Source organism: Aspergillus tubingensis (assembly GCF_013340325.1).
Source record: "Aspergillus tubingensis WU-2223L DNA, scaffold_6, whole genome shotgun sequence".
In the NCBI taxonomy this organism is placed as follows: domain Eukaryota; kingdom Fungi; phylum Ascomycota; class Eurotiomycetes; order Eurotiales; family Aspergillaceae; genus Aspergillus; species Aspergillus tubingensis.
In genome coordinates, this window is record NW_023336280.1 from 1,858,767 (window position 1) to 1,885,700 (window position 26,934).

A 26,934-nucleotide genomic window follows, 5' to 3' on the forward strand; every position below is an offset into this window, starting at 1 on the left:
GGATGGGGTTTGGCCACGACGTAGATTGTGGAGAGCGTTCGAGGCAGGGGGAGAAATCCGTATCCACATTCTGGCTGCTCCGTAGAACTCGTAGGAATCCGAAGATATTACTTATGGCCCGGCCCGTCTCTGCCTGTCCTCTCTTTCTTCTTTTCTCCCATCCATCTTTCCTGTTGACAGGACACCTCCTTATATTTTTCTTTCGTCCTTGTCCTTGTTCATTCTCCTGTTGACAGGATTTCTCACGGTCATCAGAGTTTTCTCCTCCCTCTTCTCCCTCCTTCCCCTCCCTCTTCTCCCATACAATGGGTGGAATTCTTCACCTCGTTGAGGACCGTCCGACTCCCAAAAATGTCTACAATTGGCGAGTCTATGTGCTCGCCCTTATTGCCTCATGTGGTTCCAACATGATTGGATATACCAGTGGGTTCATCGGGACGACAATTACTCTGCCTTCCTTTGAAGCCGAGTTCGGGTTGGACAAGATGAGTGATTCGGCCGTGGATTTGATTAGTGAAAATATTGTCTCTTTGTTCATTGCTGGTGCTTTCTTCGGAGCTCTGCTCACCTACGGAATTTCTCACTTCTTTGGACGTAAATGGAGTTTGACCATCTCTTCGGCTGTCTTCATTCTCGGTTCCGGGTTGCAGATGGGAGCCAACGGCTCTCGTGGGCTCGGCATCTTGTACGCTGGCCGTGTCCTTTCCGGTCTCGGCACGGGTGTGGCATCCAACGTCGTCCCGATCTACCTGTCAGAGCTGGCTCCTCCGGCCATCAGAGGCCGACTGGTCGGCTTCTATGAACTTGGTTGGCAGGTTGGTGGTATGGTTGGTTTTTGGATCAACGTAAGTGGCTTTCCATCTTTTCTTTACCCTACTTTCAAAATTCCTCCATCTCTCCCCATCGTTGCCTTATTTATTTGGTCACGTGCCAATGCTGATCACGTTTTCTACAGTATGGTGTTGAACAAACTATGCCCTCAGACCACCAGCAATGGGTTATTCCCTTTGCTGTTCAACTGATTCCGTCGGGTATGCTCTTCCTCGGCTCCCTGTGGATGAGGGAATCCCCTCGTTGGTTATTCCTCAAGGGTCGTCGCGAGCAAGCCATGAAGAACCTCTGCTGGATTCGTCAACTCGATGAAAACGATATTTACATCACCGAAGAGGTGGCTACTGTTGACCAAGCCATCGAGGAGCAGGTTGCTACTGTTGGTCTGGGCTTCTGGAAGCCCTTCAGGGCTGTCTTCCAGGCGCCTAGCTTGCAGTACCGCCTCTTCCTGGGTTGCATGCTGTTCTTCTGGCAGAACGCGTCCGGTATCAACGCCATCAACTACTACAGCCCGACTATCTTCGCCAGTCTTGGTGTTACTGGCAACACGAAGGGTATTCTCAACGGTATCTTCGGTGTCGTCAAGGCCGTCTTCACCGTTATCTGGTTGCTCTTCCTGGTTGATCAATTCGGACGTCGGAAACTTCTCCTGTGTGGTGCCGTCTGCGGATCCGCCTGCATGTACGCTATTGGTGCCTACATTTACATTGTCCGCCCGACGGAACACCCCCAGGACCACCTGAATGGCGGAGGTATTGCTGCCATCTTCTTCTTCTACCTGTGGACTGCTGTCTACACCCCCACCTGGAACGGTACCCCGTGGGTCATCAACTCGGTAAGTTCCCTCTACTCCAATCAAGCGGGGTCTCTTATGAACACCTTGCTAACTTTCTATGAATAGGAATTCTTCGATCCCAACATTCGTCCGCTGTCTCAGGCTTGCACCACGGCCAGTAACTGGCTCTTCAACTTCCTTGTTTCTCGCTTCACCGAGCAGATGTTCGCTGCGATGAGCTACGGCGTGTACTTCTTCTTCGCGTCGTTGTCCTTCTTCGCCTGGTTCTTCGCCTTCTTCCTCATCCCCGAGACCAGTGGTATCCCACTGGAGGCGGTCGACCAGCTCTTCAAGATCAAGCCGATCTGGAGGGCGAACGAGAAACTCAAGGAGCAGCTGAGAGAAGAAGAGGAACGGTTCCGTCACGAGATGAAGGATGGAGCGTTCGAGAAGAACGACCCTCAGGAGCATGTCGAGAGCGCTTAATTATCTGGCTTATTTTATGGTTTTATACGGACATAGACATTGTAAATAGATTTCAGGAGTTGATATACATACATCGGATCAGGCTTTGACCTGCTGGCAGAACTACCGAATTCGTTCCTCTTCCGTGCATGTGACTTGGTTTCAGCGTAACATAGATGCCTAGTTTCTCGCCGATCTTACCATCCCCGACACAGGTCAAGTCACTAGTAGATACTTTATTTAGGGAGAACTGGTAGCCTTGTTCGATTCCCCATCCAAAAAAAGAGGAAACGGAGGCCCGGAACACCAGCCTTCCGGTCAGTTCTTGAATAGTATCTGGTGGCGGTTTTGATCACCACCACCGTTTACCCAGCACGTCACCCGCTGCATCTTTGTGCAATCTGTACGACCTGTGAAACCCAGCTGAACCCGAACTCTGAAATATGGAGCACACATGCAGGGTAGTATGTAGAATTATGAAGTTGCATCATCATGCCCGGAGGAAATCTGGAGTGAAGAAATATATCCCTCCAGTCTGCAGCATTGATGCATATTCCAGAAGCAGCAAGGCAAAGGTAAGCACCACGACCGTCGCGTGGGATTCTCTGTGGGTCTTGGCGCTTACATGCGGACATAGTTTATGCTACTAAAATATTTAGTCTACTGGTATGTGTCTTTTTCGAACAACCAGACACACAAAGAACCACGGGGAAACTTTGTTTGACAGGGATGTCCCCCTCCCCAACCTTTCCTATTCGTGCTCCGCGCCAGAAAGACCCGATGGATTCCGTCTTACATGCCAAGGGAGGGGCCATTCTGACTAAGAGGAAACCTGACCAACTCAGGCATCGTACCACGGTCAGATGTGACCTTCCAAGACTTCATCCACGGAGCGGGAAAGGTGCCAAGAGGGGGAGGAGGGCAAAAAAGAGAAGAACGTGAAGAAGCGGGTGGAGGAGATTTATTGGCATTGCAAGGCAATGTGGCAGTTCCTCCGAACAGAAAGAAGAAGTCCACCACATGGTCTGTTACCGATCCATGTGCCTGAAAATTGAGGAAAAGACGGGCAAGAGAGTGAGACATTTGGAATGCCATGATGGGGGATGACTAACAAAGGATTTCCAAAAATGCAATCGGTCGGCGCGGGGTTTTTGAGTGGATGACAGGGGATTGTTGGTGTATAATTACCGTATTGAGACGGTCGCTAACTATTACTAGTAATAAGCCCACTGCGTTATTTGACGGCCTGTTATTGCACTACTAGTGAGACTAGTAGGTTACTGACTGGGGTTTGTGAGGGGAACCATGCGCTATGTGTGCAGGTACTTTTTACCTGCAATACTTTTTCACTTGTATGTATATTTAGTATTGAGATGGGTGGACTGACTTGTATAGCAAATAACAGACATTTGTAGTGGTTGCAGTAATAGCAGCCGAAGTTGAAGAGTCACAAAAGGGCAGGCAGACATTTACACACACGCCACCAGCCCCGCACGGCCTCTTGGCCCGGCCGGTGCCCAGGCCTCCAGGCTTGTCGCGTCTTGTCATCCTGGCCAGTCTTGTCCCCGTCTTCCGCCCGGCTGTGCAAGCGGCCTTTTCTAGGCAAGGCTCGGCTCTGAACCCAAGCCTCCCCCTCTCGGCCCAAGACTTCCTCCCTTCCCCTTCTCCCCCCTGATTCTCTGCTATTCCTCTTCCTCTGGTCCGGCAATCTGTTAGTTTCCCTTATTACTTTCACATCCCCCCCGTATTTCTCTTTGCTCATATTTGCCATTTGTGTTTCGTGATCTTAACAACACTTTTGCTGTCCTTTCCTTTCCGTTTTCTTCCTTCTCCTGGCCAATTCTCTCCCTCTACCAGAATATCCGGTGTCGGTGTGCGTATTTGTCCATTGTCTTGTCCGCCACTCCCTCACCGCGCCATCTGTCGTAGCGATCCTCTTGTTACCCTTTATTAGCTCCAAGAGTCTTGGGTCTCCCAATCTTTACTTCCCCTTGCACGCTTGAGGCGGACTTGTGTTGAGTTGCTTTCTACTTCCGCTGCTCCCAAGAAAGGGACAAGAAAGATTTTTCTTGGCAATGTCGGAACCCCAAGACACCACGACGGCCCCTTCGACGACCGCCGCTCCCATGCCTACCTCAACTTCCCAGGATTCTCCTTCAGCTCAGCAACCTGCTCAGGTATCCTCTGCGACCGCTGCTTCTGCGGCCGCGACGGCTGCGGCTGCCTCGGCTGCCGTGGCAAACCCCCCCATGAACGGCACCACCACTCGTCCTTCTGAGGAGTTGTCCTGCCTGTGGCAGGGTTGCTCGGAAAAGTGCCCTTCCCCTGAAGCTCTCTATGTGAGTTGTCCTTTGTTTTTCTATTCTATATCTCTACTGTGATGATTCAGGCCACCAGCAGTGGGCTACGTGTTGGCTTGACTCATCACATCCTCGTTTGGATGTGGTAGCTGACCGCCCCGGCTTAGGAACATGTGTGCGAACGTCACGTCGGCCGCAAGAGCACAAACAACCTCAACCTGACCTGCCAATGGGGCAGCTGTCGCACTACCACTGTCAAGCGCGACCACATCACCTCTCACATCCGCGTGCATGTACCGCTTAAACCACACAAGTGTGATTTCTGCGGGAAAGCCTTCAAGCGCCCCCAGGATTTGAAGAAGCACGTCAAGACCCATGCCGACGATTCAGTTCTGGTCCGGTCGCCGGAGCCTGGAGCCCGGAATCCGGACATGATGTTCGGTGGAGGTGCCAAGGGTAAGCGTTTCCCAGTCTGACTGTTCTGCACTGCCGGCTGACACGAGATGTAGGCTATGCGACCGCTACGCACTATTTTGAGCCCGCGTTGAACGCGGTCCCCAGCCAGGGCTATGCACATGGCGCTCCCCAGTATTACCAATCGCACCCTCCTCCTCAGCCTGCCAACCCGTCCTACGGAAATGTCTACTACGCCCTGAACCACGGCCCAGAGGCTACCCATGCTTCTTATGAATCCAAGAAGCGCGGCTACGATGCCCTGAATGAGTTCTTTGGCGACCTGAAACGGCGTCAGTTCGACCCGAACTCCTATGCTGCTGTCGGTCAGCGTCTGCTGGGCTTGCAGAGCCTGTCGCTCCCTGTGTTGAGCAGCGGGCCCCTGCCTGAGTACCAGCCGATGCCTGCGCCAGTGGCCGTTGGTGGTGGCGGATACAGCCCCGGGGGTGCTCCCTCCGCACCGGCCTACCACCTGCCGCCCATGAGTAACGTGCGGACCAAGAACGATCTGATCAATATTGATCAGTTCCTGCAGCAGATGCAGGATACTATATATGAGAACGACGACAATGTGGCTGCTGCGGGTGTTGCCCAGCCGGGCGCCCATTACGTTCATGGTGGCATGAGCTACCGCACCACCCACTCGCCTCCTACCCAGTTGCCGCCCAGCCATGCGACAGCAACCAGCTCTGCCTCAATGATGCCAAACCCAGCCACCCACTCGCCTTCCACAGGCACTCCCGCCCTCACGCCGCCGTCCAGCGCTCAGTCGTACACCTCCGGTCGCTCACCCGTTTCCTTGCCATCGGCGACAAGGGTCTCGCCGCCTCACCATGAAGGAGGCAGCATGTACCCTCGTCTGCCGTCCGCTACAATGGCTGACAGCATGGCGGCTGGGTACCCGACCGCTTCGAGTACCGCGCCGCCGTCTACCCTCGGGGGCATCTTCGACCACGATGATCGCCGCCGGTACACGGGTGGCACGCTGCAGCGCGCTCGTCCAGAGACTCGTCAGCTGAGCGAGGAGATGGATCTTACCCAGGACAGCAAGGATGAGGGTGAGCGTACTCCTAAGGCCAAGGAGCACTCTTCGCCATCCTCACCTGAGCGCATCTCTGCTAGCTTGATCGACCCGGCTCTTTCGGGCACTGCCGCGGAAGCTGAGGCAACCCTGCGGACCGCCCAGGCGGCGACGGAGGTGGCCGAGCGGGCAGATGTACAGTGGGTGGAGAAGGTGCGGCTGATTGAGTATCTGCGCAACTACATTGCTTCCCGGCTGGAACGGGGCGAGTTTGAGAACCAGGAGGCTGGCGGCGGCAACAGCAGCAGCAGCAGCAGCAACAGCAGCACTCATGAGCAGACACCAGAGGCCAACCCAGATACTCATATGGAGGGAGTGGAAATCGAGGCTCCAAGTAAGGCCGAGGAACCGGCTGTGAAGCCGGAGACAGGTGATGTGGTGATGTACCCGACACTACGTGGGGTAGATGAAGATGGCGATTCGAAGATGCCTTAGCTTGTTTGCTGGACAATATTTCCTTCTTTCTCTCTGGGCTTATATTCTGTTATATTTGATTCTTCCGGAGCGAGTACTTCCGGTTGCTACGAACTATCTGGGTGCTAGTTTGATTCCCTGTCCACGTGCACGTGGTAACGCAGTGTGATTACACCCATGGGCCATGGGCCGTGTATATGTGGGCCCAGCCCTGGGATTTACTTCCTTTTATTTACGTCTCCTCTCTCATTCCTTGTTGTTTCTTTTCACACGGAGTTCTGTTGGAGGCGTGTGTATGGATGGCGCCGCGGAATGCATGGGACACGGCGCCGAATCCAAATGGCGTCCCATCTGGCTAGTTTATCTTTCCATTCAAGTTTCAAGGACAAACAACGTCTGTTTCTGTTGAGCTCAATCCCGTAAATTGTAGACAAACAAATAGTTACCAAGTGCGTAGAGCTACAGGCTGTTTTCGCTGGGTCGGGTTAGGCTGTGATGGAGAGCCAGATTGGCAGACATTCCAATGGCGGGCCACTAAACCGCACGCGGAGAGGCATGACGCAACCAGCGCAGCGGAGAGTTTTAAGAAATGGATGGATCAAGCGCAGGGGCAGCGATGGGCGACGAGGCGATACGTTGATCCGACCCTCGCAGACATGGATCAGCAGGGTTCGAACGTGCCCTCGATGATGCTTTTTTCACCTTGCCTGATCCGGTGGAGAGGGAAGGAGGCCGAAGGATGCTTTTTCCCCAATGGGGAAGAATGGAAATGGAACCCTGTCAGGATGCCGGTCGGCCAGTCACTTGCTCTGATTTCCGATGAATGCTTTCTCTCTCATAACTAGTAATTATGGTTGTCCCAAACAAGGGTGTTCCGGAGACTCCGATCATAGCCGGAAGGCTGATGGTGACATGGACATTGTGGATGTCATTTACATCAGCTGGAATCTTTGTGCTGGTGCTGGCTGTAGCTACAGGTACATCCGACACTTAGGAGACACTGATACACAGTAACTAAATATTTTATCTCTCGAGGGGAGAGAATGAAGGCGGTAGAAAAGAGAGGAAATAAAGAAAGAAGGAGCACAAACAGCACGAGCAACTGCACCCGGCTAGGCCGTGGTCTTCCTTCCATCCTGCATCCTTGCATTGGGAGGGATGCAGCTGGTGGGCTCCACTGCCTGTTTACGGCGGTTGCGGCAGCCTCCACTGGTGGACATACATATTAAACCGGGGATCTACTGCGGTCGGGGAGGTTCGATAATGGGAAAAGGGGAGGTTAGTCAATTAGAGAAAGAAAGAAAGAGAGAAAAGGAGAATGGAGAAATAGTTGGAAAGGAATGGGACTGATTCAGATCCAGATCGGACAAGGGCGATCAACCTTAATTTGGCGATATATGAGCGAGACCGAACAACAACAACTGGCATGAATGTGTTGAAAGACGACAGCTGAGCACAAGTGAAAATAATAAAAAGAGAAAGAAGGTTGGCGGTGATTGAATTCATTCTTCGGCGTGTTCCCCACAACGGAAGCGGTCACGCTTGATCTTGTTTGGTCCAAACCTGAACCCGCGGCGCGTTTGCGTGCAATCCATTCACGGCCGTTGCTTTTGCGTTGCAACTTGCTGGTCCATCAATCTTCTTCTTCTCTTTTCTTTCTCTTTGCTTCTCTTGCATTTTACTGCTAGAGTTGTCTTTTTCTCTTTTTCAACTCCTACCACAATTTGACCCCCTATCACTTTGTCTTGCACAATCCCTTTGTCCTACCTACTTTACTACCATCGACTTACTACTTACAATCCCGATCGACATCACACCCGAACCAAACTCTCTCGCGACCGGGTCTCTCCCCGCGGTGGCTGGCCCTTTTCTCGTCTGCATCAGTCAGCCACTTCCACTTCCTCTTCCTCCAGTTCGCGTCCGTCTTGCGCGAGTGGCAAACGTTCCCTTGGTTCTCGCTGCCTGGACCTGCCATCCCGGTTTGGGTTTGGATTTTCGCCTGCCTTTCGTTCGGTCGTCATTCATTTTCTCGTCGATCATTTGTCTGTGAATTTCTGTTCCGGCTGAGCTCATCACGGTTGGTCTGCTTTCGCCGCGGATTTCCTGCGACTCGACGTCAACACACACGACCGCTAGCTTCACACTCTACCCTCAACATCACATCACCACCCACACCACGCTCCTAGATTAGACCCGTTAGACATCCACGCTGGCGACCAGACCACGGACGATACAGATTAGAGGATTTCGACGCTGACCCCGGTCTTGCGATCGTCCCATTTTAACCACCACCATGCCACTCTCCAACCGTCGTCGCGCGCGGCGCAAGGAAATCCAGCTGCAGGAAACATCGGACGCGGAGGCTCCGGATTCATCCCCGACGCGGCCGTCCAACAAGAAGCGCAAGGTGGGTAGTAGATGAGAGCCCAGCGGTATATCAGAAGGCTCAGCTGTTGACTTTTAAAATAGATTGATCACCGTGCCTCTCCCCAGCCTCGACCCGTGAAGCAGGAATCTGCCGATGAAGCCGATGACTCGTCCCCCGATCAGGAACTGTCGGAAAACCAGGATTTGGTGGATATGGTGATCTCGTATCTGGAAACCGCCCGCGAAGAAGTACGCGTGCTCCGTGATCACTCCAACGCGAAAACCGAAAACAAGCAGAGCATCCGCGCCTACGCCAAAATCGCCGGCCGCAACTGGACCTACTACGTCAAAACCCTCCACGTCAATATCGGCCGCGAGCCCGACCGCGAACAAAAGTTGGATGAACAGTCAAGCCCGGTTACAATCGCCGCCCGCGCGCTGCCGGAGGTAAATGTGGATTTGGGACCGAGCAAGTTTGTGTCACGCCTGCACGCGGAGATCTTTTACGATGGCGAGGAAACGGCGTCCTGGCACATCCGCGTCAACGGTCGGAACGGCGTACGTTTGAACAGTGCGATCCTCAAGCGCGGCACCGATGCGATCCTTTCGTGTGGTGATATCATTGAGATCGCCAATACCCAGATGATGTTCGTCACGCCCGGCGATAAGGCCAATATTCATCCCACCTTTGTGGAACGCGCCCAGCGTCTCGCCAACGGAGAGGAGGATGTGGCTACCTGGGATGCCTCCCAGCATGCTCATCCCCAGCCTCCCTCGACGGCCGCTACTGCGGATGCAGCCCCTGCCACGGCTGGCGCCCCTTCGCTGGCTCCCGCACCGCAGTTCCTCAAGCGTCAGGTGACGCCGCCCCCGCGGTCGCCCGATACGGTGGGAGCGCGCACGGCCAAGCAGTCGCCGCTGTATAACCGCGGTATGATGATGGAGAGTACGGAGGAGATCGATTACAGCAAGGATGCAGCCAAGGACTTGAAGCCACCGTACAGCTATGCGACATTGATTGCGCAGGCGATCTTCTCGAGTGAGGAGGAGAAACTTACGCTGAACAGTATCTACAACTGGATCATGGACAAGTACGCATTCTACCGCCACTCCCAGAGCGGTTGGCAGGTGAGATTAGTCTCTTCTATGTCGAAAGAGAAAATACTAACAAGTAGCAGAATTCCATCCGTCATAATTTGTCCTTGAATAAGGCATTTCAGAAGGTCCCCCGGCGCACAGACGAACCCGGCAAAGGCATGAAATGGCAGATTGCCCCGGAATATCGCGAAGAGTACTGGAAGAAGCAGCTGCGGAAGGGAACGCAATCGTCCGCCCCGTCGTCCCCTGCCACGAGGGATCCCGCCGCTCGGGGCGCCAACGGCATGGAGGCGGTGTTTTCGGCCACGAAGAAGTCTCCACCGGTGTCCTCTCCTGGATTCAGCTCATTCCCGGTTGCACCAATTGAAGCGTATACTCCCGAACGAGGCTCCCGTGCCGCCCGTAATGGTGCAGGTGCTCCCTTGCGACCTTCTAATACCCGCGACTATGAGGAACCATCCCCTCTGCCCACACGATCCGCCACGAAGAACACCAGCAACGGCACCAGTCTCAGTCGGACTTATGGCTTGTCAGACAACATTGCCGGATCCCCGCCTGTGCTGTCATCGTCATACTACGATGACGGGCCGTCATCGATGATTACGCCAGCACCGCAACGCCAGCAGCCACGACTGCCTCCGCCTAGCACCGCACAGATTCCATCTAAATTTATGCCCATGAGCTCTCCCGCACAGTTCTGGAAGTTCGCAGACATTGGCAGCACGCCGGCCCGGCCCGTGCCAGACATGAGCCCACTGAAGGGCGAATTGGGCGACGGACTGGGAAGTATCCCTAGCAGCAGTCCACCACCACCGAACCTAGCCAGTCCCAGCAAGCCAGGCACGGCCAACGGAATGACGACTGGCCGCATGCCACCACGCCGTGAACCGGAGACGAAGAACGAGCGGCCTGACGAGGAGGACGACGAAGAGGAGGGGAGCGGATTTGACCTGGCGAGGTGGGTGCCTTCCATGCCTTTTCCCTCTCGGGGAAGACAGTATACTAACTAACCTGGTATAACAGGGGCTTCCAAACCATTGGCTCGTATCATCGACAGCTGAGCAACGCGGCGCGGACGAGTGCAGCGACGTCGTAAGCAGCGAGCAGCTAGTCACGATGTCTGTATGTATGCATGTCTGTATGTTATAATGTATGTACTATGACCGGATTAGAGCGTATATTTTGTTTTGTCTGCTTGCTGCTTTGCTTTATTGCTTTGATTTGCTTCAGTCTTACAACAGGGGCTAGCAGCAATGGTGTTTGGAGGTTTGCTATTAGATAATGAGAAATGATGAGTATTTATATAGCATATCTTATTATCAGCCTGGACTTTTATTATCATTACATCACACAATAAACCAGACCACACCAGTACGAGATGAGAATATATTGAGAGTATAAACATCTTATCATTCTCATAACGCATAGAAGTCAATAATCAAATTATCTCGCATTAAACCTCGGCACCATATATTATATACTGTTATGTTCCTAATTCACAGACATACTAGCCGTAAAAGAAAACACACATTCTTTATGTGAAAGATTCTCGGTAATTATACTTGCATTCAGATGTAATGAAATAGGCAGCTATCATATCACAAAGTATATTAGTAGTAACTCTGTTCAGAAAAAGCATAATGTAATTAGATGCTGTGTAGAATTGTTTACTTGGTCCACAATTTATACTACCTTATTGGGAAAGAAGGGTGGCGATATGGGTCCTGTTTTACTGTGGATTCAGGGATCCATAGCTACTGCTAAGTAAGCTACAAAGCAGTTTTCGAAGAAAGAAAGATAAGATGGTATTGAAGATTTCACTGATTTCATAGTCATACACAAACGTCACTACGCTACTTACTCCTTCTCACTAACCACAGACTAACTTGACTCTAGAAAATTATACCAGTTTCATATCACATAGCAGAAGAAGTTGCAAATAAAAATTAAGAATATATCCAACCAAGACTAGATTCATAAAAATAGTATGAACCTCGACTAATCAATCTATCACGGCCCTACACCGACCCGAATCAGACGACCATGCCATCCATCCTGGTCGGATACGATGACTCGACTGATATTATAGTAACATCTAGATATTAATCAACAACCCACACCCCTCCCATAGGGAAAGAAATCAAAGAGGGATCCACATATCCCGCACACACACGTCACAGAACCACCGTAAAGGGGGTATGCTTCCGAGACCCTGCGCTAAGGATTGATTGATTATCTTATCTGATCAACGTGCAATTTACATTGCTGATCGCTTATTAGTCCAGTCTTGGTTTGATGGATCCAGTTGCTCTGAGACATGGGAATGTGCCAACACTGCCAAGAGTGGTTGTCGCTGCGCGGGCGGAGGGAGACCGAGGTCGGATCAGGACAGAAGTTGTAAGTAGTAGATGGGAAGTGAGGGTATAAATTGGGGGTTGATGCTCGTAGTAAATAGCAGCAGCAGAGCTTTTTCTTCCAATTCATCTCTCGATCTATCACATCTTTTCAAAACCAAAAAGAAAACGAACAATGCGTCCCTCCAGCATCATCACTTTCCTCTCGTTGGCGGTTCTGCCTGTTGCGCTGGCTAGTCCGGTTGGAAATAATCAGGTATTATTATACTCTTTCCTCTTTTCTATTACTTCTGTTATCACTACGTGGAATGTTAATCAATGTCATATAAATAGGACTCATCCATCGCCAAACGCTGCTGCATCCTCTGCGACAATCCCTATGCGCGTTGCGGAGCGAACGATAAGCGTGAAGCCGTCCAGACAGAGGAGGAGGTGTTCCAGGGACCGGAGAAGCGGTGCTGTGTTAATTGCGATGTGAATCGGTGTGGGAATTAGAGGGGAATGGGTTTGTTGGGTTGTTGGGTGAGGTATCAGCTTTGAACTGAATTGGGGTGTGATTTGGGGTATGAAGGGAGGGTCGGGGGCTTAAGGTATTGTCATTAATATAAGTTATAGTATAGAAGACATGGTGCTATAACATCATAAGTATGGCTATTTATGAGCTACTCACCAAGAGTGGCAGTCGGAATGTGGAGCATGAGGTGTCATTGATAGAATAGCCTACTCATCAATGCTTCTACGCTGATGAAGTAATATAACAGCTTTGGACTTGAGCTCTGGACCATTAATTAGCCCGTAACTTCCAGCGGCCACACGCAACCTCATTACTATTCCGCCAACATGCTCCGACTAGCAGACGTATCTAGTGTCCCTCCCCTGAAACATTCAACATTCAGGGTCTTAGTTTACCAATTATCCCTTACGAAAGGCACAAGTGTGCCACCTCGCAAGATGGTGTCCAATGTCTACTGTCCGTTTTGCGGGGTGATTCTGCTGCCTGACCCATATTGGGATGGTCCGGATACTCCACAGTCCAGCGCCCGCCCTTGGTACGCACAGGTTCGGGGTATTTACTCGACCAATCCTGCCGTTGATCACATCAAAACTACTGGGATAGGGGTAGTACGCGGTCGGAAAACCCTCCATGCACCACTGGACAGTAATCGAGTCTACGGCGATGTATCGTTTGACGCCCTAGATGAATGGAGGCTTTGCGAACAATCGGATAGCCAATGGTGTTTTGGATTTCACGAGTCATGCTGGAAATTGCTCATTTTGAGGCTCAACCATGGGCGAGTTGGATCGTCATCACAAAGTGACACCGCAGTTGCCGAAATGGTATTCTACCAACTCAACTGCACTCCGTGCCTCGAAGCCTCCATCTTCCACTTTGGCCATGACTATGCGGGCGCTGCGCAAACACATAAAGTGTTCGGGCGGATACAGCCGGTGGATCTGGACTCCCATCTTTATGCTGACCCCTGTGCGATCTCGGTTATGAATTATCCGACTGATTCCAGTTCTGCTGCCGAGGAATTGGGGAGCAGTCCCAGGCGAAACTTGTCGCATGGTAACTCAAGAGTAGGACGCCTTGCAAAGGCGGGGGAGAGGAGGTACCATGCTTTTAGCAACCTTTCAATTGAGCTTCTGCTTGAGATCTTATCATATGTACCCTTTGAACAGCATCTCACTTTGAGACTCGTATGCCACGATCTATCGGTACTCGCAGATATGTCTATGCTCTCACGGTCGTATTGGCGGAGTAGGTTCCTTCTCGGCCAAGAGGCTGACTTTGTTTTCCCTCGTCTTTCAGAATCACAAAATTGGTTCAGACTTTTCTTCGCCACAAGGGCATCTTTAAAAGCTGCCACGCCAACACTGGCCAATCGAAAGAGAATCCGGGACCTACTGGAGCCCATCGCGTCTCTTGTGGACCTAGACTCCATTTTCCGACGCGGCCCCGGCGGACTGGACTATTGTCCATCGCCAATGCGAGGGAACAACTTCACCCTGGTTGATATAGAAAGTTTCCAAGCGGGCCCACGGCTAGCGAAGGTCGTGAACTACTTCTCAGGTCAGCTGGCATACATTGATGAGGATTGCCCCCTGCAAGAGGGATGTCGGGTGCTCTATCGAAAGGCACAGCCCTTCATGGTCCCGCAGGAAGAGCATGAAAAGCGAATTGGTATATCGACCGTCAAGATCGGCGCACGCCGGTTTATCTCTGGTATCAATATATTGCCGTTGGACGAAGGCAACTGCGTTGGTCGATTGATTGGTTATCGCAATCCAGCTACCGAAACGTGTATAGACGTGCCCACAAAACTCTTCATCGAGGCTTTTCGCGTGGCATTTTGCTCGGAAGGCTTAGTGGGAATTCAGTTACAATACGATAACTCTGCTTCATCATGCTGGATTGGTGGTAGCAACGGCCCAGGCATTGCTCAAGGAACACTGCAGATTCCGACAAGAGCAAATGAATACCACTTGCTTGCGGACATAGACCGGTTTAAGATTGTTTCCCTTGGCCTTGCTGAATGGATTGACGACCATCAGAGCTCTTTGCATCGGGCTCATTCGAACGTAAAGGTGTCGTTCCACGCGCCTTCCCAACTGTGGATTCCCCATGCCCCAATACATGAAGGCTTGGTTGTCAGCCTCCTTCTACCGCCTGAGCCACCCCGTGCCTTTGAACCGCTGTCAAATATTGACTTCGGTGGCCCGGGAGGTAGATGTCTCATGTCGTTAATCCGACTAGACTTTCACATGACATCCTATCCGCACCCTCTTATCGGCATTGGCTATCACTACGCCGACGGAAAGTCGGTGTTCTTTGGTTCTACTGGTGGTTGTGCCATTTCGATTCCCATCAATGGCCCAAGTGGTGAACGTATCAGCGGGATAAGCATCGTGGAAGATAATCGTGATTTATTTCTATCTGAAGGCCTTGGTGGGCTACAGGTCTGTCCTTCTTTATTCTCACCAATCTGTGCACCATGCTAACCTTGTCAAGGTGTCAACTAACTATGAGCGGTCTATCATACTGGCTCCCCTTCGCTATAGGCTCGAAGCATCTGTTACACCAATACCAAGCTTGCCGCCTGGCCATTTCATCACAGGGCTTGTTTCCCATCAGAAGGTAGGTGAAGCTTCATGAACTAGTTCGAGCAATAGCTAAGCAGGTGACAGACATACGGAACCCGTTTTATCCGAGTCGGTATCCAGTCCCAATTCTGTGACGAACCATCCACAATTCCACACATCTTAGACCGAGAATGTCATCTGGTGCCGGATAATGAGATTCGTTACGACGAGAAATTCTCCCATTTTATTAACGGCAGCAATTCAGATAGCTATCAAAGTTATGCATCACTAAAGGGAATCCGTAAGATTCAGGCATCTGCTGGCATATCGGGTTGGTCCCGCCCGCAAAGTGGCATCTCTGGCCTGAAGCTTGAGTATTACAACCATCCCAGTCCAGCCATTGTTGGACAGTGGATGAACGAACTTGAAGATTGTTTTGATATATCACCGGACGAGGATATCCAATCAGTCACCGTGTGGATCGCTCCTCTGGGCTATTCTTCCGAGTCTCCGGGGTTGGCAGTGGGTCAAGTCGCAGTTATACGCTTCGAAACAACAAGTGCGCGCAGTGTGACTTTCCGTTCCCCGTACTCTCATACCTTTCCCACTGGAATGATACGAAATGAATATCAACGTTGCTTCGATGAGGAACTAACAGCCATCTCATGGATCTTCAACGAGTCTTCGGACCGCGTCCGAGCAGTGAATTCTCCCCACAAAAACTGGAGGCCTCGACTACTTGTCCCAGAAGTCTCTCCTCCTATGAACCTGGTGCGGAAGCTCTACTTCGAGACGTGGAATGACAATACCTGCCCCGAAAAGGTAGTCACCATCGAAGCCTACTTTCGAGGCCGCGCAATCATTGGACTGCTCTTCGTCTATAGATCAGGTGTCATGGCAAGCACGGGCGATTTAGACACCGACTCTCGCCAGGCCGTTCATATTGCGCGGGATGATAATATAGTCGGCATGTCAGCTACAGTCGCAGGATCGGAGCTGGTTGAGATTGACTTCGAGGTCGAGCACAACGCATCGCCCAAAAGTCAGAGGCTTAGTCTCGCCTTCGAACCACCGTATACCCCGGAAACAGCTGTGGATTATGAATGGCGAGATGTATGGTGTAAGGATAGGGCAGCTGTAGAGTGCACTACCCTGCAGCGCGGGAGCGACAAGGTATATGCGGCCCCGAGCAACTCGAGACTTATGGGAATCTACATTGGGTGCCAAAGATTCAGTAACGTGGGAGCAATATACGAGCCAGATAGTTTTCATTGATGACAGAGATTCAAGCTTCTTTCAAGTGAATACTAGGTGCCAATTCAGTGTGCCAGAAATCCAGATGTTGAAGTAAAGCTTTCGGGTCCAGAGCCATTCAAGATGCTATAATGTAACTCACCGTCTCAGAATGGATATATCTCAACTAGTATAGTATAGATTTCTCTAGATATTTATATATAAATATATCAGATATCAAAGTTTTTATAAGAAATCTTATATACTTGAATTTTATGGATATAATAGGATACTGTTTCACTACTTGAAATATTTATATATTATTTGTATTCTATTGGAACGGTTTAGAAATGCAAAAAGAAAGAAAAAAAAAAAAAAAAAAAAAACCCTCAAAATTATTCATTATCTCTATTATCTTTAGACTTGATACTCGGCTCGCAAAAGACCAGTTTTGTATGGCATAACATGGGTGGTCGGCGCGGCCGGGAGTTAGCACGTTAACAGGTGGTGGAGTCTAGCAATGTGACTACTCGTCTAGTCCACACACTAACAAGGATCATGAAGCACTCGTCGGTATGATGCCCCAGCAATCTGCCTTGCTACTACTACGTTCTAATTGAAGGGAAGTAAATGGCTACGCTGCTCCATCCACCCCGCCTTGACTCGCACAGTGCACGATGTCCCGAATGCAGCCTTACCCAGCTCAGTATTTGCTCTTGTGCGCGCCAATCCTAGCAGCATCTAAGTCCGAGCACTTCTTTTCACTCGCCCGAAGCCATGATAACGAGTCATTGGTCATACCAGAAGTGGGCGCTTAACAACTCCGCACAACTCGAACGGCGTAGCAGATATGGCCCCCAGACCAAACACAAGACACGAAACACCAGAGCTAGCAGACCATTAGCCGCCGAGCCACCCAAGAGGGAACACTAAAGAACCATGCTCTAAAAACAAGCCATCTCCATCTTTTTCAAAAACGATCATTACCCTCCATGAAACTCAATCAATTATCCCAGTCTGTTTCCCCTCCCCAGACTGCCCCTACCCCTACATCACCTGCCGTCTGCCTCCCCTAGCAAAGAGCAACAGCAACATCACAATGTCCAACGACAGCAACAGCAACGACCTCGCCCCTCCATTCGGCTACCCCGTCCGCCGTAACGGCACCTGCTACGACACTGAAAACGACTGCGGTTCAACCTGGGGTCCCTACCGCGAATGCTGTCCCAAGGGCGCCACCTGCGCCCCCGGGAACTGCTGTCACTCTGCCGCAGCATGTGGCAACATTCTCAAACTGGATCCGCATTGCGGGAATACCTCGGCCCTTTTGTATTATGAGAATGATTACTTCTGTTGTTCGAGAGGGCTGGATGCGTTTGCGAGGGTGTCGAATGGGTTCGTGGGCTGTACGGATGATGTTTCTACGTTGGGGTCGGAGTTTAGTTTGTTGTCGCCGGTTTCGACGACGAGTTCGTGTACGTTTTTGATCTTTCCTGCTGCTGCTTAACTTGATGGATTGAGACTAATTGGGAGTAGCTACATCTGCTACTACGTCTGCTACGGTGACGTCAGGTGCATCTTCGTCTACATCGACAGCAGATACTAGTAGTCTATCGTCGTCGATAATATCATCGGCGACTGCGCAACCTACGACAAATGCATCTTCAAATACAGAAAGCAAAACGAACACTGGCGCCATCGCAGGCGGAGTAGTCGGTGGTGTCGCCGGCTTAGCGCTCATTATATTCATCATCTGGTTTATGATCTCGAGAAGGTTACAGGCCGCACGGAGACATGCGGATGATGATGATATGCCTTCGACATACATAGGCCATCGAACCAAGAACAATCATCCGAGGGAGCTGCAGGGAGATGCGGCCGCTCCATCTGTTGCTGAGTTAGTGTCTGCTCCGCCGGTTTATGAGTTAGGTTCTCGACCTCCTGTTTATGAGTTGGGGTCGAGGCCGCCTGTTTTTGAATTGGCGGGGGGTGTGGATGGGGGGAGGATATGATTATGTTGATGAGTGGAATCACTTATTGTATATATTGCATACTTTTGCTTGTGACAACCTTTGAACCAAGCATGATGATTTTCCTAATCCTACCAAGTGCGTAGAAGACATGTCACTTTCCGTATCTAGCATCTCTGAATACAAATCCTGAAGCACTGGACTAAGCTTAGATTTGCGATAAGTATGTATTCTTAGCAGACAAAAATTAGTAATGGCTAGTGCACACTCCATCACACTTTAGAGGCGGCCCAGATCATGCTGTCCAAGTACGGCGGTTAATAGCGGCCATCGGGCAAAGGATTTTTTTTGAGATCATGATACAGTGTGTAAACGTCAACATCTTGAAAAGCTCTGAGATATATGCTCTTACTATGTAATCTAAAGCATTCAATGTATGAAGGTGGTGATGACGTTAATTCAATTGAAAGTGATGGCTGGGATGCTGAAAACAACGCAGGGTCTGTGACTATGAGATAGCAGGTGAACGGTGTCCTGGCTATATCCAGCGTTACTTCTATACACAGTTAGTGGTTGGTAGCCCATGCAGCTGTTAACTAGTAGTCTCCACTCAATGCTGCGCCAGGACCTCATTTCATGGCTCGGGGATTAGAGCGACACTTCGGGGAGATTACGATCGACCTGTAGCCGAGACCCGAACGTTGTTAGTATTCCAGCCTCGACTTTGTGGACGATTACCAGAGTAATAGTATAGCTCTTATATCGTCGCTGTTAAGTCACAGTTAACAAACAAGTATTTCTAGTAAATACATATTAGCAGTATCATACAGCATCGGATACCAAATAAACCTCCGAACAAAAACGGCAACACCCGACCAGGAACAGTAACTAAAACTAACGGATATGCCCTCATCCCTCCTCCCCCTAATTATAGCCGGTCGAAAACTAAGTATCTCGCCCCGCCGGTACCACTACTCATTTCAGTTTAGTTAGTAGTAACTCGTCCACTTGATTATCCTCCTGCTTTTTCAGACTTAGTGTTAGCGACTTTTACAATGCTATTCTATCCCTAATAATTTCTTGCCAGCCCTTTCTCAACTACCCAGCTTAGTACAATATCACAAGCGCCCCAAACATCCAATCGAACCGATACTTTGATATTGAGTGGGCCCCTTTGCAGATCCATTCCAAGTTCAGAGTCTACTTACTCGATAGAGATTAGAGAGACAGAAACTAGCTGATAGCAGCCCCAACGGGGAACATGAAGGGTGGGCCAACCAGCAGGGAGGATTGAGGTCGGTGCTGAGCGGAGTGGCTGCTGTCGCTCCCGTCGGCTTGGGGTGGGCTTGGTTAAGGCTTAGGCTTATGAAGTAGGATCCGATCCTGAGTTGAGTTGGGGTGGCTTGACTGTTAACTTGATGTATGGAGTTAATGACAGGTGGATTTTGTTTCTCATGTAGCATTCATTCTTCTGAGCTTATTATGAGGGACAGGATGTCAAAGCATACATACATAAATGATAGTACAATAAGCAAGTTGTATACAGAACAGAACATCCTCCAACTCCTTCAACACCAGTAACAGAAACCAAGAATAATATCAACATCCAATATCCAAGAACTACCCCCTCAAATACTCAAACCAGATTCCTCTTCCCCCCATCCTCCCTCCCTCCAAACCCACCCTGCACCGTCCTCGGACTCTGTAACTGTAACCGAATAGGCTGCTGTCGTCGGCCTCGAACAAACCGCACCGCACGCAGTATCACCAATACCACCAGTACCAGCAGCGCCAACTTCATCGCAACGCCTCCGTAGCTTCCAGGAAAGGGTCCATCCAAGCGATGATGTGGTAGTAATGCATGATGTGGATGATTGTTGATGTTGTTGTCGGCTGACGCACCAGGCCGTTCATGATGATACCCATGATGGAGAAATGTGCCGTGAGGGGTGTATTTATGCTTATTGTCATCGTCTGCTTTTGCATGTGCATCTTGACCACCATGTTCTGGAACAGGTAAAGGCCCTGGAGGATGGTATTTTTTTTCATCGCTGCCAGATGCGTGGTCGTCATCGGAGTTGCCTTGGAGTTCTAGCCATCGCTCGTAGTCGGTTTTGGGTCGGTCGCGGGCGGTGATGGCTACCATTTTGTATTATGCTTTATTGGCTTGGAGGATATTTTGGAGTTGGGGTAATGATAATCGTGACGATAATGATAGCCAAGGTGTGTGTGTATGTGTGTGGTGTAAAACCAAGCAAAAAATGATAAACAGGTGAGAAGCTTGTCTTGATCAAAGCCAGACAGAAGTGGATGTGAGAGTGAAAGTGGATGAGATTATCATTCGGAAATGAACAACACCAAGAAAGACAAGACAAGAAAAAGACACCCGCCCCGATAAATAAGTTGTCAATGCTTTTTTTCTGGACCGGGATCAGCCAGTCAGACAGAAAAGGCACGAAAATGACTAGACTAGGATGCGACACAGCCTACTAACCACTACTACTTCTACTACTGTTATGTAGGACAGGACAGGACCAAGAGGGGCGATCGCCGCCCATCAAACAGCGCCTAATAAATGGAGTACTGGACCGGGTTCTAGCGCTACGACGTTACTAGATTAGATTCGGAAGTTCCAGGCTACCTAGTAAGTAGCGCCGGGCGTTTCCCCTGAGCTGAGGCGGTTACCTTGAATTCTCGTTAGTTAATTGGTGTATTTTCCGTGGGTGAGACCGGATCAAACTAGACCCTGGACGTTAAGCTATTTTCGTGGGTTTAAAGTGGAACATTTGGAAACACTGGTGGTTCATGTGCGGTGGGTGGTTTGTAATGAACCATTAGGTGTGGATGCTTCGAAAAGAAAAGAAAAGAAAAAGCAAAGGAAACCTTCACAGATGAATTAAATAGAATTAACTAATACGAAACTTTATTGCAATAGGCAACAGACTGAACTCTTTGAAGGACAGTTTAGGTAGACACATTACAGAGTGAACACTTCTTACCTTGTAAGGCTGATTTCTGTTCCCTCCCAATAAATTACGCAATAAATGGCAAGTCACAAGAGGACACTTCCTTGTGCTTGTCTTCCATTCGCTATTCACACACACAGGGTCCATGATCCTGGTTCTGTCCTGGTTCCCGCCAGTCTCACAATTCTTTTTTTGGCTTTCACCGGACGGCACGAGCCGCTATGTCCAAACCCTCCAATCAGGTGAGATGTAGAAGGAAAATTAGGTGCAGGGTTCAGAGGGTCGTGTGCCCATAGTACCCATGTCTTTTTAATGGGCGGGTGGAATATTCGGCTATTCTTGAGCGCTGGCGCTTAGTGCGTTGAAGCGATTGGACATGATCACTGCTTGGTATGTTTCTTCATAATGTTTATATTACACCCGAAGGGATGTCAAAGGCCATTGGAAAGAAGGTAGGAATTGTTGTGCACTGGCGCTAGATTTAATAGCGTTAAGCAGTTATGGAATTACCTTTCTAGTTAATTCGCAACACATCTGTGATGCACAGAAAAGCTCTTGCTGGTATATTTAAAGCACTAGCATACATTGCGAAAATACAGCATTCTGATCAAACAAACAAGGATATCTCAAACATGAACTATAAAAAAACACATTTACCAACTTGACCCAACAAGTTTTAGATCTTCAATCATCTCAAGCAGTCGTGACCTGTCGCTTGGGCGCCGGCACATCGCCGTTATAGTGTACTTTGTAGGCTGTAGTAATCCAGGTTAGCAAGATTTCATGCACAAATAGCAAAGGCAAACTCACTAGTCGGGAACGGGGAGTAGCTGCCATGGTCCTCCCGCATGTATACAGAGAACCCAGCTTCCTGGGGAATCTTCTTCAACTTTCCTTGAGCGCCAGGAGCAGGACGGAGAGTGTCCAGACGGACGACAACCCGCACCATGGCAGTCACCGCAGCCAGGGTGGCATCCTTACCCAGGCCACTCTGAGGGCCAAGGCCATAGTGAAGGTAGGAGTCAAGAGGGCGGTCAAGGCGAACCTCGTCGGGTGATGGGAAGGCCTGAGGGTCACGGTTTGCCTTCGCCTATGTGGTATTAGCGATGATCGTGCTTCAAGACTGGGTGATACGTACCGAGCCGACAAACACCTTGTCACCAGCCTTGACGCTGTATTGGCCGGTTTCATCAGACACGTTGATGTTGTTCTGAGCCTCGCGGTAAATGCCCAGGTTGCCGTTCAGGCGGACAGCCTCCAGGCAAAAGCGGGTGAGCCTGTCATTAGCTTCCGCAGTGTTCTCATTGGCCAGGCGGTTGATCTCCGGGAGATACTGCTGGCCCTCGGTAAGGTAGAAGTGGATTATTTGGGTGAACTATTCCAATGTCAGTGTTGCACATAATAACATGCTGCATAGGAGGCCTACCATTTGAGATTGGGTGTGGACCATCTCAACAGCGGCCGGCAAGATCTGGCCCCAAGTCACATCGGAGACTCCCAGGCCACTCTCCAAGAGGCGCTTGATCAGCTGATCTCCATAGTCCTTCAGGGCATTGTGATCGTCGCGGAAGCTATCGATGATGCCGTGAAGGAAGCCAGGGTGGTTGATGGACTTGACATGGGCTTCCACAACCTTACCCAGCTCCTGGGAAACCGCGCGGGCTGCATGCTGGAGCGGGAAGGACTTGGTAGGATCAACATCAAAGAAGGTGGAATTGAAGACCACCGCCATGATCATGAACATTTCGTGTTCGGTAAAGATGCCGCGAGGATTGCTCTTCGTCTTCAGTGGCAGCGAGAAGACCTTGGAGACGAAATGCACAGGCACGAGGTTTCCGACACTGATCTCGTTAGCATAGTCACTATCTTACGTCGGTTTAGACGACTTACTCCCTTGCAATGTCAACCTGCTTGTTACCAGCAAGCTTGCAAGACTTCTCATTGAGTAGCTTTAGGGTGGCGTCCTCGTAGAATTCCTTGACGCTATTTCTCCACTGCTCATTGTCGAATGACTTGCTCCAGAAGTCGGCGCCCCCCTTTCCGGCATGGATCGAGCTGAGTCCACCCCAGGGCACAGTGAAGTCTTTCTGGCTGTTCAAGACTAATTGCGCGTTGGAGTAGGACAACAGGTTTGGAACAGGCTCCGTGTAGCGGGGTCTGTCATACGAATAGTGGGACTCGCGACCGAGGTTCTTCATGATGTTCCTGTTCTCGGAGGGGATGGTCATTGGGTAGTGCGCGTAGATGGAGTCAGGCTTGAAGTAGTTAGGGAAGGCCCGCATCGCGAGCTTGTAGAACACACATCCCTGATTGATGTTAAGGTCATAGCGGACCTCATTGTATCCCCAGTTCGTGAGGTTACGAGGGTTGTAATCGATCTAGACATATTAATAGCGATTCTTGTAGGCATGCTGGGTTGACTCACAGTATAGTACCTGTCACCACGGACGAGAGCCACGGCATCGGAAAGAACCGCGCGGGAGATAGTGTAGGTAGGTGCAATACCAACACCGGGGATCATGGGCTCCTTCGCTTCCTCGGCGACAATACCAGGGTAGAGCTCCACATAGTCTGGGTGCTCATACAGGTGTCGCAAAGCGTCAGCGACCTCCGGGTCAGAGTTGATGTCCTCGAACTTTTCGTATGGCTTAAGGTCGAAGAACTTGCGGAATTCGTTCAGAGAGCCGACGTTCCACTTGCGACCCTGCTCAATACCAAGGATTTCCACGGATTTCAGGACCTTGGGCACGTTCCGTGCACCGAAAGAGCCTGCAATGGTAAGTAAATTGGCTATTCTGTTTGTAAGAGTTACACTCACTGGCAACATCCTCAATCGCATTGGACAAAATTCTAACGAGGTCTTCGTCCTTGAATGTCCCATCTTCCTGTCGCTTCAGACCGGCAAATGTGCGCTTGGACGGGTCCTTCGGGATCTCTTGCTCGTATTTCTTAAGCCCGAAGAGAAGCTCACGCATGGAGACCTCCGAGGCAGGCTTGCCCATCAGCTCTTCGTAGATCTCTTCAGTCCACTTCTCATCGTTGGCACTAATAGCAGAATGCCAGCGGTATGCGAGGTTGAATTCGACAGAGCACTGGTTACCGAGACCCGACGGGGTACTCTTAGTGCCTTCCATCTGAACCCTAGGGTCCTGTTGCTGGTTAGCTTGCTCCTCGTTTCTTTACCATCTGTGTTCACTTACCAGGCACCATGTGCTGTTGCTGCGATTCAGGTTGACGATGGTGCGCAAATAATCGTACAGCGTGATGTTGATGAACAGGCCGCATGTGATCCTATGAAGCGTCAGGAATGCGTGCTTGCTGTACTGCAAGTTGGAAAATGACATACAGGCGTCCGGTCTGGAAAAGATCATTATCATACTTTTCCCAGGCCTTCTTAGCCCTCTCTTCGTCGAGACGAGGATCGGGCTTGTTGAAGCGACCGTTTTCATTAATCGCTGCCAGCTCCTCCACGACCCAGTTGTGGAATCTGTTTAGTGACCGGTTAGAAAGTTTTTAGCATGTCAGGAAGCGAATGCAATGCGAACCTGCTCAGCATAACCATCAACACGGAACAGGCCGGCGGGAAAGCCTGGAGCCGCTGTTCCGAAAAGGTATCGGGCTTCAGTTTGCCATCCTTGAAAGTCCGGACCAAGTTCTGGTCTTCCTGATCATCGCCGTACAGGATCGAGAGATCGAGATAGGCTGAAGTCTTGTTGACATGAGGGGTCGTGTAATCGGTCTGGAAAATGTCTATATTTCTGATTAGCGCTCTGCCGTGACGTTGGTAAAAAGAGCTAGCGAACCATGAATGACGAGGGACGCCCAATCGAAGAAAAGACTCGACACCTTGTTAGGGTGAGGGGTAAACTTCTCGCGCGCGAAAAGACAGTCAAAGACAAGACCGGCATCAGGTAAACCGCCGGGCTGGATAGTCAGGGGCGCGATTGAGCGAGCGTAAGGCGTCCCCGCGGCGCCTAGCCAGGGAAGCGTAGGGTTGTTGTTGGAGCCGTCTGCTGAGCGGTAGGCATATTCCTCTCCCATGTAGCTGCCGAGTATTAGCGCGAGCGCAGTTCTCGGGGAGAATATTAAGCCTCAACTTACGACAGTGGAGGGTGAGGCAAAGAACCCCACAGTTCGTCCAGAAAGGCGTTGGTGAGGTCGACGCGGGTTTTTGAGTTCCCTGGGAGGCTGCTGACGAGCTGTCGGAAAGAGTCGATTAGCATCCATGCTAGTCAAAGTAGAACTCCAAGTTGTTCGCCTCACCTGGATGATACGCTCCATGAGCATGGTCTTGTCATCAATGTATTCTCCCTTGGCCTTCGTTTTGATTAGATCCTTCAGGGTACCAATGTCCTTGAAGCCCAAGGCGCGAAGATCCTTGAACAAGCTCCCCGAATGCTCCTGCTCAAGATAGGTGCCATCGCCGGTCTGGTTCGGTAGAGGGCGCCGGGACGCATGCAACACCTGAGCATATTTCTCGAAAACAGACACGCCGTCATCGCTTTCGACTCCATGGTCGCTGTGACTCTCATCAGAGGAGGATTTGCGCGGCGCCGGCACTTTCGACTGGCGCTTCTGGCCGTTCACCTGCGTTCCACTGGGTTTAGAGTCGCGATCGCCTTTCGACGACTTTTTGAACGTTGATGAGAATCTGCGCAACATTATGATTATACAACTTAGCTAACTTATAAACAAAGAAAGAAAAAATAGAGCGTATTGGTATGAAAGGCGGATAGAAAAGAGGGCCCAGAAGGAGGAGGAGGAGGAGAAAGAGAAGAAGAAGAAAAGATCAATCGCAATCTACTGGAACTGTGATCCGTCGGAAGAATAGGGTTTTAAACAGACAATGCATGGGGTCATCATGCTTTGGAACCAATGTCGAATCACAAATTATCAACTGTGTCCGCCATGTTGTGGACCCAGCCCTCGAATCCCAAGAGCGACAATAGTAATTGTCCGACACCACTAGCATGTGCACCGTATCGAAGATGCTGCTGATCTTTTGATCAAGCCCCGCGAAAATGTGCTGCGATCTCCTTGGGTATGGCTGAACCTTTGTCCCGGAAAGAGTGGAGTAAGTCGGGTTGGCCGAAGAAAGGGGGCGTGTGCAAGGTGGGAACAAACGTGGTTCAGCTGTGCAAGGTCGGTCTTGGATATCACCCAAGGTACGGGAGACAAACCATATGCGGGGATGCGTACATGATCTACATATTCCTTCACTTAAAGGGATACCTGAAGTTGATTGACTGGCCAAGAACTCGTTGTCAAGGTTCAGGACGCCACGCGAGCGGCAAAAGCAATCCCCTCGCCATTCGAGACCAATTGAGTAGGAGACCAAAGAAGTCTACTGTCGCCGTCCTTTGATACTTACAAAGAGGGGGAGAAGAAATCCCACTGGCTCAGTGCCGTAGGTCACAGAGAAGCTACAACTTGTTTTGGCGAGTTGTCGACGATGCCAAGCAACCATGTCGATTCGAACGGGACCATAGCACTGGAACCGGGAAGGGTCACCTCCACTTCGGCTCCAAGGTGCCAATTGCAGG

General features: G+C 50.5%; 8 protein-coding genes across 8 annotated transcripts; 6 read left to right on the forward strand and 2 right to left on the reverse strand.

Moving 5' to 3' along the window:
- Positions 1-305: 305 nt before the first annotated feature.
- On the forward strand, positions 306-2,092 carry AtWU_04390 (sugar porter family MFS transporter; the record flags this gene model as incomplete). The annotated part of the gene is made up of 3 exons (XM_035499501.1): positions 306-845; positions 956-1,666; positions 1,733-2,092. The coding sequence occupies 3 exons, from the start codon at positions 306-308 to the stop codon at positions 2,090-2,092; spliced, it is 1,611 nt and encodes a 536-aa protein (XP_035355394.1).
- Positions 2,093-4,146: 2,054 nt separating this feature from the next.
- Positions 4,147-6,340, forward strand: pacC (putative C2H2 transcription factor PacC; the record flags this gene model as incomplete). The annotated part of the gene is made up of 3 exons (XM_035499502.1): positions 4,147-4,410; positions 4,539-4,827; positions 4,881-6,340. The coding sequence occupies 3 exons, from the start codon at positions 4,147-4,149 to the stop codon at positions 6,338-6,340; spliced, it is 2,013 nt and encodes a 670-aa protein (XP_035355395.1).
- A 2,272-nt stretch (positions 6,341-8,612) lies between these two features.
- AtWU_04392 (putative forkhead transcription factor Fkh1/2) lies at positions 8,613-10,880 on the forward strand (the record flags this gene model as incomplete). Its single annotated transcript, XM_035499503.1, has 4 exons — positions 8,613-8,726; positions 8,789-9,814; positions 9,865-10,742; positions 10,808-10,880. The coding sequence occupies 4 exons, from the start codon at positions 8,613-8,615 to the stop codon at positions 10,878-10,880; spliced, it is 2,091 nt and encodes a 696-aa protein (XP_035355396.1).
- Positions 10,881-12,313: 1,433 nt separating this feature from the next.
- Positions 12,314-12,633, forward strand: AtWU_04393 (uncharacterized protein; the record flags this gene model as incomplete). Its single annotated transcript, XM_035499504.1, has 2 exons — positions 12,314-12,394; positions 12,472-12,633. 2 exons carry the CDS (start codon positions 12,314-12,316, stop codon positions 12,631-12,633), a joined length of 243 nt encoding a protein of 80 aa, XP_035355397.1.
- Positions 12,634-13,089: 456 nt separating this feature from the next.
- Positions 13,090-16,497, forward strand: AtWU_04394 (Peroxidase, 2 family protein; the record flags this gene model as incomplete). Its single annotated transcript, XM_035499505.1, has 3 exons — positions 13,090-15,099; positions 15,152-15,277; positions 15,328-16,497. 3 exons carry the CDS (start codon positions 13,090-13,092, stop codon positions 16,495-16,497), a joined length of 3,306 nt encoding a protein of 1,101 aa, XP_035355398.1.
- Positions 16,498-17,554: 1,057 nt separating this feature from the next.
- AtWU_04395 (PHD-finger family protein) lies at positions 17,555-18,467 on the forward strand (the record flags this gene model as incomplete). Its single annotated transcript, XM_035499506.1, has 2 exons — positions 17,555-17,930; positions 17,992-18,467. The coding sequence occupies 2 exons, from the start codon at positions 17,555-17,557 to the stop codon at positions 18,465-18,467; spliced, it is 852 nt and encodes a 283-aa protein (XP_035355399.1).
- Positions 18,468-20,061: 1,594 nt separating this feature from the next.
- AtWU_04396 (PHD-finger family protein) lies at positions 20,062-20,571 on the reverse strand (the record flags this gene model as incomplete). Its single annotated transcript, XM_035499507.1, has 1 exon — positions 20,062-20,571. The coding sequence occupies one exon, from the start codon at positions 20,569-20,571 to the stop codon at positions 20,062-20,064; it is 510 nt and encodes a 169-aa protein (XP_035355400.1).
- A 1,513-nt stretch (positions 20,572-22,084) lies between these two features.
- Positions 22,085-26,053, reverse strand: AtWU_04397 (peroxidase/cytochrome P450 family protein; the record flags this gene model as incomplete). The annotated part of the gene is made up of 13 exons (XM_035499508.1): positions 22,085-22,146; positions 22,202-22,481; positions 22,530-22,766; positions 22,818-23,232; positions 23,282-23,769; positions 23,817-24,160; positions 24,210-24,540; positions 24,592-24,682; positions 24,738-24,878; positions 24,937-25,141; positions 25,195-25,436; positions 25,493-25,590; positions 25,655-26,053. The coding sequence occupies 13 exons, from the start codon at positions 26,051-26,053 to the stop codon at positions 22,085-22,087; spliced, it is 3,333 nt and encodes a 1,110-aa protein (XP_035355401.1).
- Between the last annotated feature and the right edge of the window lie 881 nt (positions 26,054-26,934).